The following is a 14,631-nucleotide window of genomic DNA, read 5'->3' as shown; positions in this document are numbered from 1 at the left end:
GTGGTGGCCCGGTGTTCCCGGAGAAAACAATCGACCATCGAAATTGTAGGTTAACCACACTTAATAAATTCTTAATATTTTAATCGATCTGTAAATTGATGAGTCTTGTGTTTCCAAAGGAGTAGGTTCAGTAAGACCCCTTTTTGGCCCCACAATTAAGCAGTTTTGCAAAATTGTGAAAATGTAATCTTTTAGCTATTTTTTGGAAAGTAGAATGCTTCTGCTATATAAATATGTGCTGTTTTTGACAATACAAGGCACATATATCGTGTACTAGCATCATAAAGTCATGCTAAATTACTGAAATCTTCACAATTATAGCATTTTAGTTAAATTTTAGACGGTTTCCGTCTTAAATGAAAGGGGCCGCATTCGTGTTCATTCATAATATTGAAATGTAAGTTGTATTTGATGATAATACATAACATATATAAAGGTTGAGGATGAACACGGATGCGGCCACTTTTATTTTTGACGAAAACCATCTGAAAAGTGACGTTTTTTGGCATATTTGATAGATTTTTCATATTTAAGCTTCAATCGGAGCGTTTTTAATGACTGAATCAGTCAAAATCTTTAGCATAAACTAATCGAATCAATTAAAATAGACACTTAAGTGTTTAAAAAGTGTCCTAAATATCTCGTTAGATGAAACTGAAATTTGGGGCCAAAATCGGCCCTTACCGGACCTACTCCTTTATTCAAGACAACTAATGCTTTCCGATACTGATTTATAGTTTAACAATTGACACGTACGTCTAAGCGTTTTTGTAAAATATGTATGGGAACAATCATATTACTAATAGAAGGTGTTCGTTATAACGTTGAGGACTGCTGCATGATGGTGAGTTTTTATATATGTTTTTGTTGAATAGTTGCTGTCTTAATGATGAATAATCTTTTTAAAACAAAAAAGTTTTCTTGTTTTAATGTAGATAAGACCGTTGGTTTTCCCGTTTGAATGGTTTTACACTAGTAATTTCTGGGGCCCTTTATAGCTTGATGTACGGTGTGAGCCAAGGCTCCGTGTTGAAGGCCGTACCTTGACTTATAATAGTTTACTTGTATAAATTGTGACTTGGATGGAGAGTTGTGTCATTGGCACTCATACCACATCTTCCTTTATCTATAAACATTATCTGATTTGATGGATGATTACGAATAAAATGTGGTCAGTCAATAGTTTTATCACTCGTTTTACCGGGGGTTTTGGGTGTGTTGTTACACCAATGTTGCAGGTTGTTAAGGAGGCAATAAAGGCAACAGTAGTATACCGCTGTTCGAAATTCATAAATCGATAGAGAAAAAAACAAATCCGGGTTACAAACTAAAACTGAGGGAAACGTATCAAATATAAGAGAACTACGACACAACAGAAACACAACACCAAAATGTAACACACACAGAAACGAACTATAATGTAACAATGGCCATTTTCTTGACTTGGTACAAGGCGAAGCGTATTGAAATCATGTAGAACTCACCACATTCGATAAGTTCCTGTTCAAAGTCAGCAGTCGCAATTCAGTGATAGTGGGGTTTTTTCAAATTTTTATATAAATCAAGCCGTTCATTTTCTTGACTTGAAATGGTTTACATTTCGCTTTGCCCTTTTATGGCCATTTGATAGCGTATGTTGTACGGTGACCTTATTCGACTCTGGTATAAAGTTTTCTCATTGAAACCATATCACACCTTTCTAATTAATATCAAAACATATTGTAATGAAGAAATAGAAGAACATAAGTTGGAGAGAAAAGTAAAATAACAAAAATACCGACCTCCAAGGAAAATTCAAAACGGAAATACCCTTATCAAATGCCAAAATAAAAAGCTCAAACACATCAAACAAATGGATAACAACTATCGTATTCCTAACATGGTACAGATTTTTTTTAACATGTTTTTTTTAAATTCTGAAAAAAGGGCACAATTATATACATGATATATATACATGTATATGAAATGAGTAAAACAAACTGCTTCTGCCGTACACATTACATCATACGTCATAGCACCATACACTTTCTATCATTGCACCATAGGCCACAGATGCACCAAATTGTAAATAAGTCAACTATGCAGATGCAGCATTCAAGAAGTTAAGATCGTTTTATGTATTGTTTATGAGTTTTATTACATTTGGTTGGTGGCAATCTAAAGTTAAAGAACGGAAACGGCAGATTTGACAATTTCAAGCTCAGTCACTGTTGCTGCGAATATAGATGTGTCTTTAAAAGCTTCAATTTGATTTCTCGACAAATATCTAGTTTAAACTTCTACACTCGCGGTTCAAATGCGGTACCCAAATTCTTCAGGTTCAATAATTACCCCTAAGTAGATATAGGAAGATGTTGTATGAGTGCCAATGAGACAACTCTCCATCCAAAGTCACAATTTATAACAGTAAACCATTATAGGTCAAGGGACGGTCCTTAACACTGTGCCTTGGCTCACACCGAACAGTAAGCTATAAAGAGCGTCAAAAAAGTACTTGTGTAAAACCATGCAAACTGGAAACCTAACGGTCTAATCTATATAAAAATTCGAAAAACACTAATGAACCACATCAACAAACGACATATACTGAACATCAGATTCTGGACTTATTAAATTATAATCCTGATACCTTTGATAACTATTAGTACAGGTACAACCAATTGCAGCGGGTTGAAACGTGTTAATGGTACCAAGCCTTCACCCTTAATTGAAACAATAGTGTAACATCACAACATAGAAAGACACACTATGACATATCAATTTGGAGTGACTTAACTCTATCAAAAGAATGAGCTAAGATATTTCGAGGATCAGTTGAGGCACGATAAAACTGAGAAATTGATATACAGACAGTATCCCACACAGTCAGGTCAGATACTTTCTCGTTCGTTTTCTTGATAAGAAATTCGGATTATATCTGTTGACCAGACAACGCACGCTTCATATCACGTATTATTGGTATTTCAACGTCTGCGTCATCCTGATTGTCATTTGGACCAATTTCTATATTTTTATCAGAAAAAAGTCAAATCACAAAAATACTGAACTCCAAGAAAAATTCAAAACGGAAAGCCCTAATCAAATGTCAAAATCAAAAGCTTAAACACATCAAACGAATGGATAACAACTGTCATATTCCTGACTTGGTACGGGCACTTTTTTATGTAGATTGATAAGCAGAAGTATAAAGAAAGGCAACAGTAGTATACCGCTGTTCAAAACTCATAAATCCATGGACAAAAACAAAATCGGGGTAACAAACTAAAACCGAGGGAAACGCATTAAATATAAGAGGAGACCAAGGACACAACACTAAAATGTAACACACACAGAAACGGACCAAGCATCAGACAAAATCCAACGAGAATAACAAATATAACATCAAAACCAAATACATGAATTTGAGATAGACAAGTACCGTGACACGTCTTATCGCAATGTGAAATTACACTCAAAAATAAGAGAAAACAAACGACACAACGTTAAAATGTAACACACACACAGAAACGAACAATAATATAACAATGGCCATATTCCTGACTGGTACAGGACATTTTAAAGGAAAAAATGGTGGGTTGATCCTGGTTTTGTGGCATTTCAAACCTCGCACTTTAATGACAATGTTAAATATAACATTGAAATGACAACATAATATTACAGGACTACAATACAAATAAATAGGAGAACGTATTAGACAAAGAAACACATGATTAATGAATAACAAAAAGCATCAGGTTTAAAATTCAATACGTCAAAAACGCGCATCGTCCACACAAGACTCACCAGTGACGCCCAGATATAAAAGATCGAAAGCGAAAAAAAGTACAAAGTTGTACAGCACTGAAGATCAAAAGTTGAAAAAGGCTGTGTCAAATACGGCTATGTTTTTATGCTTGGGATAAGAACATCCCTATCATTTAGAACAATTAATACTATTGCAAACAGTAAATTTTATCAAATGAATATAAGAGATATACATAATGAAACTGAAGTATTAACTCATTACAGAAAACAAACACGAACACATAATGCAAAGACCAACACAGAATAGACACACCCGACTCAGTCCAGGCCTCAACGCAGTAAATTGTGAAAATGACGTCACATACGATGGTGAAAAGGCATTAAAAATTACGTCACATTTGAATTTATGAAATTTCTGAAAAATCAGAAGAATGACGTCGCATATGAAAAACTATATCTCAAAAGTAAGATAGAATTAGGATTGATTAAAGATTATAATAGAACTAAATACTGATATTGCATTTAAACACAATGCATATTGCAATACTTATTAATAGCAATTAACTATAATATATATATTTCCAGTTTGTTATGAATCCAACTTCAAACGTAAATTATCGTACAGATTACGTTGACCAAAATTAAAACTAATAAATGACGGCGGTGATTAATTTTTCTTTCCATAACACATAAATATAACAGAAAAAAACGTCAACTCATTTGACAAAATCCGATGAGAATTACAAATATAACATTAAACATTTAAACTAAATACATGAATATGGGATAGACAAGTACCGTAACACGTCTTATAGTAATGCGAATTCACACTCAGCAAAACAGTCACAATCGGGAATAAGTCACGTTTGGTAATCAAAAGATTATACGACATAATGACAAACCACAATCTACCATGTGGTAAAAATGTCCTTAGCTAGTTTGGTTAAAGACACATCGTATGGATCCACCAATTCGTGATGGTGTCCATAAAATTTACGGAGTGTCAATTTTAATCTGTCCTCCTCATAACTTTGTTGGAGTAGTTTCTGCGTAAGGAGCACACTCCTGTATATGAAGTCCGTATAGTGTGAACAAGCACGTGAATAGCGTATCAATCGTGATATGTAAACACCATACGAAGGGGCAGATGGTATGTTATTGCTGAGAAATGGGAAATTGATAATTGGGAAGTTGAAATCGTCCCGTTTGTCATAGATTTTCGTGTGATGTCGTCCATCTACGTCAATATTGAGGAAAAGATCAAGGTATGAAGCAGTCCTTCTAGTATCAGTAGTATCCTTAATTTCAAGTTCACTGGGATATATGAGATGTAAGTATTGGCTGAAGTATGGGTTATTCAATGATAGAACATCATCAATATATCGGAAAGTAAAATTAAAGAATTTTGCAAGGTGTTTTTTCTTTTTGTCTTTTAGAAGGTTCTGAATGAATTCTGCTTCATACGAGTACAAAAAAAAATCAGCCAACAGGGGTGCACAATTAGTACCCATTGGAATACCGATTGTCTGTTGAAATATAAATCCTCCAAACTCAACAAATATATTGTCGATCAAAATGTCCAGCATTTTGATAATATCATCTTCAGTATATTTTCTGGAAGATTCAGTGTGATTCTTCACTGGGACCAAATTCTATTGTACTTTCAGAATTTATTGGCATGCATGCATTAATTATATTTTCTGTCTCCATCTGGGTATTTTCGTATTTTGTAAGTAAGGTTTATAATTGTAATACTAACGGGAGAGATTGTACTTGATTTCATATGATAAAGACATAAGCTTCCATCCAGTTTAATTGAGGTCTGGAGCTGGCATGGCAGTAACTGCTAGTAGTCATTTAATAAATGTATCATTGTTATTTTGCTTATTTTTTATTTTTTGTTACTATTTCATCGGACTCGGACTTCTTTAAACGGAGTTTAAATGTGCGTATTGCTGTGCGTTTGCTTGTTCTACTTTGGCTAGAGGTGTAGGGGGCGGGGTTGAGATATAACAAAACAAGTTATGATATAATGTTTTTCTTCGCAAATCAATAAGCTAAAAGGTCTGGATGGTGTCGATTAATTCTTCATTCTTCGATAATTCTACATATTTTCTTTTTTCTTTATTTTTTTGCTCATTATTATTGATTTTGTATTTTAGCACCCCATTATTATGTTTTGTGTGTGCATACTTTTATAAGTAGATATTCTTTAATAAATTTTGTGTACCTTTTTCGGCCCTTTTTGTACATTATTCTCTATTCTGTAAACCCAATCCAGACCCTCATACATTTCTCGTTGACATTTTGTAAGCTATTCTTTGTTGAAAGAATACGAAGAATATAAACACAGGAAAAATCGAGGACAAGTAAAGTGGGTAATATTGTTTATTTTCCAAAATTCACACTGTTTTTCACGTTAAATTATTGACTCTGTTCCGTTTGTCAAAGGAATTATTTATGTTACGTCGTTGTTTGGATGGGGTTTTTGTGTGTGTTTCTTTTGGTTATAACTTTTGTTCAGTGACCATGTTCTCACAAGTTGGTTTTTTTCATCTATTTTTGTTTAATTTAGATACGTTTTGGTGAATTGTTCTGATAATGTGTCGACTTTAAGTGACATCTCTCGTCCAATAAACAATTGCCTTGATAACACAATGTTTGCCCTTAGATTTGTGTTGCTGAGTGACTAATAAAGTCCCTTGTATGAACAGTGTATTATTTACAAACTATTTTGTACATACACCTTCCTAATTTATTTCTGCATTTGTAATGCATAAAATAGCAAATAGGAGTGCAATCACATTGGAAAAATTGTGGCTTGAATTTAAATGAAAAAAAGTAACCTGGTCATGTTAGAAAATGTAAAAATGAGAACACCAGAAGCTGTTACATTGAAGTAAAGTCCTCCACATCATATTATTGTATCAATATTTAGAGTTAGCTCAAGAAGTTTTGTATAATTTTGATATAATTTGTCCTCAACGTAGTACACTAAACTGTAAAAGTATTTTTCTTTTATTCGCAGTGTTCTAAAGAAATGTACTTCAAATCAATTGCGTCATTTATTGGCATTCGTCACAGTTCAGCCAATTCCGTATACAAGGAGAGATCGGAGTCATCCAAAGTTTTCCTATTGGCGTTATGGGAAAACGGTACTATTTTACATTTTCCCAGCTTTAGGTTGGTAGAGGTATTCGAATTAGGAGCGCTGTGATTTATACTGTATTTTTTACTATCTATGAATGTTTTACTATTTATGAATAACAGCAGTGTGTATATTCACAATATAAATTTTGAAACCTATTGAAATATTTTCTAAAGGATTATTCGATAAGACTTCCAAAATTTCATAAATTTGGTGTAAAATGACGGTGGGCATGGATAAAATAAACAAGCTCCGTTGGAAGTTGGTCATAATACTATTGGGTGTCAATTTTTAAAACAGAATAATAAAGTACTATCCCCACACATAACTGTTTTATCCAGGTCTTTATAATAAAAAGGTGGTAAATTTAGAAAATGTTAGTATTGTCGCCGTGATAAAACGAGAAACGGAAGTATCGACATAAATCCTAGTCAGATGACGGGAAGGATATTATGAATCTTTTTCTCTCCAAAACGATTTCCCAGATGCTCCTTGAAACATAACAATTAAACATGACCATGACAAACTACATCGTGTATGGTAGCTTCAGGATATAATTCATGCTGTTCAATTTAGTATCGTATTTGGAGAAGCGAAACACATTTTTTGTTTGGCATAGTTAACATTAGAAGACAATTGTACAGACTATACATTGCTTCACTTAGATATTTTTTAGTGTGATTTTTAATACGAATATCATCTAACATGACTCATATGCTATTTGTTTTGTAGTTTGTGGTACAAAGTCGAATCTGAGTGGTAAGCACTGGCCTTTCCAAGATTTAAGAATCATGGAAAAATAGACGAAATATGGCCGCAGTTTTCCTTTTTATCCAAGCATTAATCTACAATGCGGCATGGCTATTATAAACGGTCAAAGTATTGTATACATTATGTTGTTGCTCATATTGTTACATGTATCATTAATACATTTGGAACAATTTCTTAGCACATATTGTTTTCTTGTATAATTTCAAGCATTCCTTTCGGAAAGTCTTGTCAATGAGACAAAAGACAATAGGATTAGATGCATTGTTGATGAAATACGCACGTAGAAGGATCGCAGTTGCTGGTCGGATACTGTTTTCGTACAATCTAGGATTCGTAATTTTTACCAAAATTGTGAACACATAAATTAAATATCCTGTGTACGAAACTGCAGTTGCCACTATAAGGCTTATAGTAAGTCGTCTCCCTTTCTTGTATTTGCTGGCTGTTTTTGACGACTTATCTTTCGACTTTCCAGTCACCTCTGTTTGTACATTTCTAAGTTCCACCTCACTATTATTAATTGTTGAGATCGCTTGCGTATTAAATGATTTCAGGTCGGACGTGGACTCATTTACATGGTAGTGATTTGGTTTGTCTTTTCGTTTTTTCTCTTTCTTCATTTGAGTACATATCACATACAATATTTTTCCATATATAACCACACATATAATGACACAAATAGTACTCAGAAGAATCACGACGCCGGAGTATGAAACAGCAGTGCGTAAATTTTGATACTCAGATAAAATAGTGCAGTCTCTACCCGTCAAACCAAGAATGCTAGTTTCCTTTTCATTCAAACCATAAAATACAAACGCTGGAATCGATAATACCACAGCAACCCCAATTATTATACCTGATATAATATTTATCCAAGTCTCGGGTTTTCTCGTGTTCCGATGCAATTGTTTGGTGTTAATCCGAAATCTTTCAATTGCAATGGCGGTTAGAAGTCCACCGGAATCCAGAGTGACGACATGATTCAAGAATCGAAAGAATTTACAAGCATACTGACGAAAAGGTATAGCTGTACCGGATGTGAAAAATCTCAAAAGGCATACAAAACAAACATGCTGTAAGGTCAATAGAGGCGATCCATAGGATGAAAAATCGAACCGCTAGTTTCGCCATAATCGGCGAGAAAAGATAAACTAAGATCGTATGGATATTGCCTACACTTCCAATTATTGAAAGAAGAATAAGAAAGACTGTGGCGTGGATATCTTTCTTCAGAAATTGCTGATAATCTATGTCATCCAAACTGATTTGAGTATCGTTCGTTGAGTTTGATTCCATGCTGAAAATTACAAATTAAAAAGAATATTATAATAATTTAAAATATTTTTTTTTTAATTTTGTTGTGTTCGCTTCGAAGTTTTTTTTCTCAATACACACCACACTTATACAATTCTTATTTTCATATACAGAATGAAATAAGAATTTTGGGATTTAAAATTGGTATGTGACCACAATTCCAATTAAATGTACATATTTATGGATATATCTTTATATGTAGCAACAACTAAATATTTCATTCCCAAAAATCTTTACGCGAACCTTCTTGATCTTAAATCTTCAAATGGTTTCGAGGCTAAGATGGTCTTTATTAAGTATTTCTTTTGATGTATATGATTTCGCTTAATCTGTATTATACTATTTTCGTTCTGCCTGAATGTAGATAAAAATGCTAATGAGTAACCTTCTTTAAAAAAAAACAGTTTTGGCATGTTTAGATTTGTAGTTTGGTAGTGCTTTGCATATATTTCAATATGCCAGTACATGTGCTGTATCTATGCATGTGAAAATATAATTGCTGCTCATATATCTTGTCTGCATGTTCTGTGTTTAAAAATCATGTAAATGTTATTAATTATATATAAAAACAAAAGCTCTCAAGAACTTATATTTGTTTTGATATATGTGAACTGAATCCAAAAAAAAACTTTCGTATTTGAATTTATATTATTATTTTTCTATTGATTCAAAAAATAAAAAAAAATACTTCTCATTTGATAAAGCTAATGAACAGAAAATTGATGTTGATTTCTTAGACTCCTTGTGAAGCTTTGGCTAGTTTCTACAGAAACTTAGATTGTTTCTCCGACTGGAAAAGCTGACCTAAAAAGGTTTTGACTGTTCCTCTTGTGACTTCAGAAGGTTTATATCATTGGCGTTCCAATCTTTGTTTATATTTTTCGAGAAAACGTGGTAAATATTTTCCGGTATCATTTTCCCATCGATATCAGTTAACTGTTTTTTTATTCACATGTCGACACCGTTGCTATGGGTTTATTAGTCACGGAGAATAGTTGATACCAAGTAGTATCAGTAATTAGATTGTTCGAACTGGTTTTTTTCAAATTATACATTCTGTTTCAATATTTCTAGTTTATGAACTAATAAATAATTGTTTTAACAAAGGTTGCAACTGTCTTAGGTTAGATATCGGTGAGAACATTTATAAAAAAAATTCCCCGATTGACAGGTACGAATATATTTACATCCATTCATGTATTTTGGTGCAATTATAATCAAAAGAAATAAAATCTCGATATAATCTTCAATAGAGGTACCAACAGGAAATATTCTAAACGAATAACATGAACATAGCTAAAACAAATGTTCAAGCAAATATCGAATATCCGGCTTTTTACGGGACCGACACGATGAGTCTGATTTTTAATGTTGTAACTCATATTTTGGAACATAGTCCACAGCAAGACGATATTACTCATAACAGAGCACATTATTCTGAAACCAAAACAAATAGAATTAGAATTACTGTTAATTTAAACAGCTGTGCGCTGCGTAATTATCTATAAAATCTATAAATCAGTTCTAAGATTTTTATCTCTGCCGCGGATCAAATCTAAGGCCTCGTGCACTCAGAGGTGATCATGACCACGCTACCAAAAACCATTAATGTGATGAATGTGGAACCACGATATATTTAAAATGAAATTAAAAGCATCATTCCAGCAGCGCTTGCATGCGTAGTATATAGGTTACAATCAACCCTTAAATATTATGGGCGCATCCATTTTATGAAGATACCATGGTATTCAGAATTAAGAGTATGGCTAATCCTGATTGGTCGATATGTGCACCAGTATTTCTTATTATTAGAGACTTCGTGCACTCTGCATTATACCAAAGGCAAAATAATATATTTTCCTTAGCCCTAACGGAACTGAGATGTCTTTTCTACGCTAGGATGAGACACGTGTTTTAAGTGCAAAATTGATAGGCAAAAGAGATGAGTACAAATAACTTAGGACCAAAAAATACTTTCCGAATAATTTTTCTTTAATTCTAGCAAGGTTTCGTTAAAAACATCAACTGTCTAAAGTCTGTGTCTCGAAAAAGGCTATCATTGTCGCCTATGGGGAAATTAATTGTTTATTGAAATCTATATCTCACAGTTGCTACGATATTCCAGGGCTTGTATATTCTATCATCATTTCCTTGATAGAGGATTGTTGCTCACAAGGAAGCTATTAAACCTCATGTTCTAAGTGGTGAAGATAAATCGTCCCTTCGTAAATTTTACGGACGCTTTCACGAGTTGGTTAACTGGTCACAGATGACAACGGATATGTTCCAATTGTCGTAACCTCAATCCCGTCCCCTTTTATCCGAATATGACCGATCGAATTAGACATATCATTGGGTTTGTACTAACATAAGCAACACGACGGGTGCCACATTTGGAGTAGGATCTAATTACCCTTCCGGAGCACCTGAGATCACCCCCAAATTTTGATTGATTTTGAGTTGAGTTGCTCAGTCTTTGGTTTTTTATGTTGTGTTTTGTGTACTGTTGTTTGTCTGTTTGTCTTTTTGTCTTTTCTTTTTTTTAATCATAGCAGTTTATTTATGAGTTTAAATGGCCTTTTGCATGTTTTAGTATCATTTGCCTCTATTTTAAAATCCAGTCATAATACCACAAATGTGTGAGTGTTAACATGATTTCCCTGTTCATGTACTTCGTTAAAAAATTTGTTTTGACCACTTAATGATCGCTAATATAAAATAAAACAAATTGGTTCCCCATTTTCAATTGTATTTCAAGCGCTAGACAATCAAATCGGAAAAGCCTAGTTCCAGATCAGATTTAACAACAGGAAAACGTCAATTAAAGATTTGCAAATGAAATAATTATAATAACTTCGTTATTTTAAGGGTCTTTTTTGTCTGTATTATATCGGATAGAAATTTATTTTATGTTTTTATTCCATGTAATGATACCCAACTTAAAATGGTAGCAATCAACACATGTCTACACATTATGTACAAAATATCCATCCGAAGTCCCATCATATTGGCGTCCATTTGGTGTTAAGTCTTGAGATATCAAAATCTAAAAACAAAAATATGCAGTATTAAATTAAGCGAAAATTAGCCACGGTGATCAAATATTCATATGTCACATAATACTAAGAAATGGAAACTTGAAACTCATGGAAAAGGTATTGAGATTTCAAATGTGGTCATGTTTAAGCATTTACGAAAACAAATCAGCCTTTAACGTTTCATTTAAATTCAGTATACACCAGTTGATTGCTACAGAAGTAGACACCTTAGCTTGCCAGGACGGCCGATATATATAGAATAATGGAATTGAGAGTGGAAACGGGGAATGTGTCAAAGAGACACCAACCCGACCAAAGAGCAAAAAAACAGCCGATGGCCACCCATGGGTCTTCAACACAGCGAGAAAATCTCGCACCCGGAGACGGGCTTCAGCTGGCCCCTTAAAAATGTATACTAGTTCAGTAAACAAGGACGTCACACTAAACTCCGAAACATATAAATGAACCAAAATTTAAAAAAAAAACATACAAGACTAACAAAGGCCAGAGGTTTCTGACTTGGGACATGCGCAAAAATGCGGCGGGGTTAAACATGTGTTGTGAGATCTCAACCCTCCCCCTATACCTCTAGCCAATGTGGAATAAAACTTGATCAGAGAGAATATCAAGCGGGCCGCTAGGACGAGCTGATATTCGAGCTGATGAAGTCAGTATAAAAAAATGCTATTATTTTTTTTATCGGCAATTTGTCTCAACTTTTATGTTGTTTTTTGGCTTAAGAATATGAAGTAAAATGAAATTGTAAGCGAAACAACATTAACGCGTACAAAACATTTGGATAGTTGTTCGGTTATATGAATGAAGTCGCGTGCATTTCATTAATAAATTGACACGGATGGACTTGAGCAGATGACATTGCTGCACTGATACATGGCGTCATTGATCATATTTTCGAGTATCAAGTCCTTTCCATGATCATAAAATTTTTAGGCAGTAAGAGCAAAGAAAAAATGTTCAAATTGCCGATAAATGGGGATATTACATCTTTCTATTGACATACATCTCTTTTTTTGTAGGACTATTGCTAAAAAAAAAGTTCCATCTCAAATTCTGATGATCGCGGTAATTTAAAATAAAACCCGGATGATTGTATGTTGTGTAACAGTACAGTCTTTTAATCAGACATTTAAGTCATTAACAAATAAACCATGAAGAAACAAGTGAGAATTATTGTAAATATATCGTTTGACGCTAGAAATTTGTCCTTTTTCATGTCATCGATTAAAATAATGATTATATCTGATCTAAATCGGATAACCATCGACAATTTATTTTGAATTTCGATAGTACATTCAAGTGTAAAAGAATTGCATCAGATAAGTCCACTACAACATCACATATGGCAGTGTTTCTGCAAAGTTAAACATAAGGAGAAGCGATATGATTGCCAATGAGACAATAATCCACCACAGATCTAATGAATTAGGGGTAAGCAACAATGGGTCCCTGTACGATCTTCAACAATGAGAAAACTCGTGGTGTGCAGTAAGCTATAAATACAAATGGCAACGACATAATAAAACGTAAAAAAATAAAAAAGTAAACAAACTTCCTGATTCAGGATTAAATAGTTAACGAAAACCGAGCAGACAGACAACAACTAATGACTGATGAAAGAAGAAACTTTGACTATTTCGATCGATACGTAGATACAAACACATATATCAAGAGGAAACTTTGACTATTCCGATCGATACGTAGATACAAACACATATATCAAGAGGAAACTTTGACTATTCCGATCGATACGTACATACAAACACATATATCAAGAGGACACAACGTATGAAGAAACTTTGACTATTCCGATCGATACGTACATACAAACACATCTATCAAGAGGATAGAAGACACAAAGTATGAAGAAACTTTGACTATTCCGATCGATACGTAGATACAAACACATCTATCAAGAGGACAGAAGACACAAAGTATGAAGAAACTTTGACTATTCCGATCGATACGTACATACAAACACATCTATCAAAGGACAGAAGACACAAAGTACCATTCGAAGAGTATTTGTAGTTACTAAAAGCAAGTTAAAAGTAATTACAACTTATAAATATATATACACGACGTATGAAGAAACTTTGACTATTCCGATCGATACGTACATACAAACACATCTATCAAGAGGACAGAAGACACAAAGTACCATTCTAAGAGTATTTGTAGTTACTAAAAGCAAGTTAAAAGTATATTACAACTAATACATACATCATGTTTTTCAGACAAATATCAGTCAGTACACATCTAAACGATTTATTGTAACGTCTTCATGAAACGACTTTTAAAAAGATGACATTGATACATCGTAGGATTCAATATTTGGACCATTTTTGTGAAAACATACAACATAATTCCTATGTATGAGACAGCGGTTACCATCATAAGACTTGTGGTTAGCAGAATCGCATTTCTAAGATTATGCAAAGAACGCGTACACTTTTTGTTTGCCCAGTCACAGGTTCCAGTGTGCAGTTTATTTTAATTTTACCGCTTCATTTTGAATTGTTGATGTTATTTGAGTGGTCCCCGATGATTATATATCCAAAGTTGAATTAATAGACGAAACTAGTTTCTTTAATATTG

The 14,631-nt window shown here is 33.6% G+C and overlaps 1 protein-coding gene across 1 annotated transcript; it reads right to left on the bottom strand.

The window, feature by feature from the left end:
- Window positions 1-7,558: 7,558 nt before the first annotated feature.
- LOC143053646 (uncharacterized) lies at window positions 7,559-14,427 on the bottom strand. The gene is made up of 2 exons (XM_076226434.1): window positions 14,393-14,427; window positions 7,559-8,710 (listed from the first exon to the last, which is right to left on the bottom strand). Exons 1-2 carry the CDS (start codon window positions 14,425-14,427, stop codon window positions 7,816-7,818), a joined length of 930 nt encoding a protein of 309 aa, XP_076082549.1. The 3' UTR covers window positions 7,559-7,815.
- Window positions 14,428-14,631: the final 204 nt, after the last annotated feature.

The sequence above is a fragment of the Mytilus galloprovincialis genome, chromosome 12 (genome assembly GCF_965363235.1).
Source record: "Mytilus galloprovincialis chromosome 12, xbMytGall1.hap1.1, whole genome shotgun sequence".
Lineage (NCBI taxonomy): Eukaryota > Metazoa > Mollusca > Bivalvia > Mytilida > Mytilidae > Mytilus > Mytilus galloprovincialis.
This window is presented reverse-complemented; position numbering and strand designations above follow the sequence as displayed.

Coding starts and splice junctions, on each gene's coding strand:
- LOC143053646 (XM_076226434.1), bottom strand. CDS start 14,427: ATGGTAACCGCTGTCTCATACATAGGAATTATGTT. Junction 8,711..14,392: donor TCATACATAGGAATTATGTT/GTATGTTTTCAC, acceptor ATGCCTTTTGAG/ATTTTTCACATCCGGTACAG.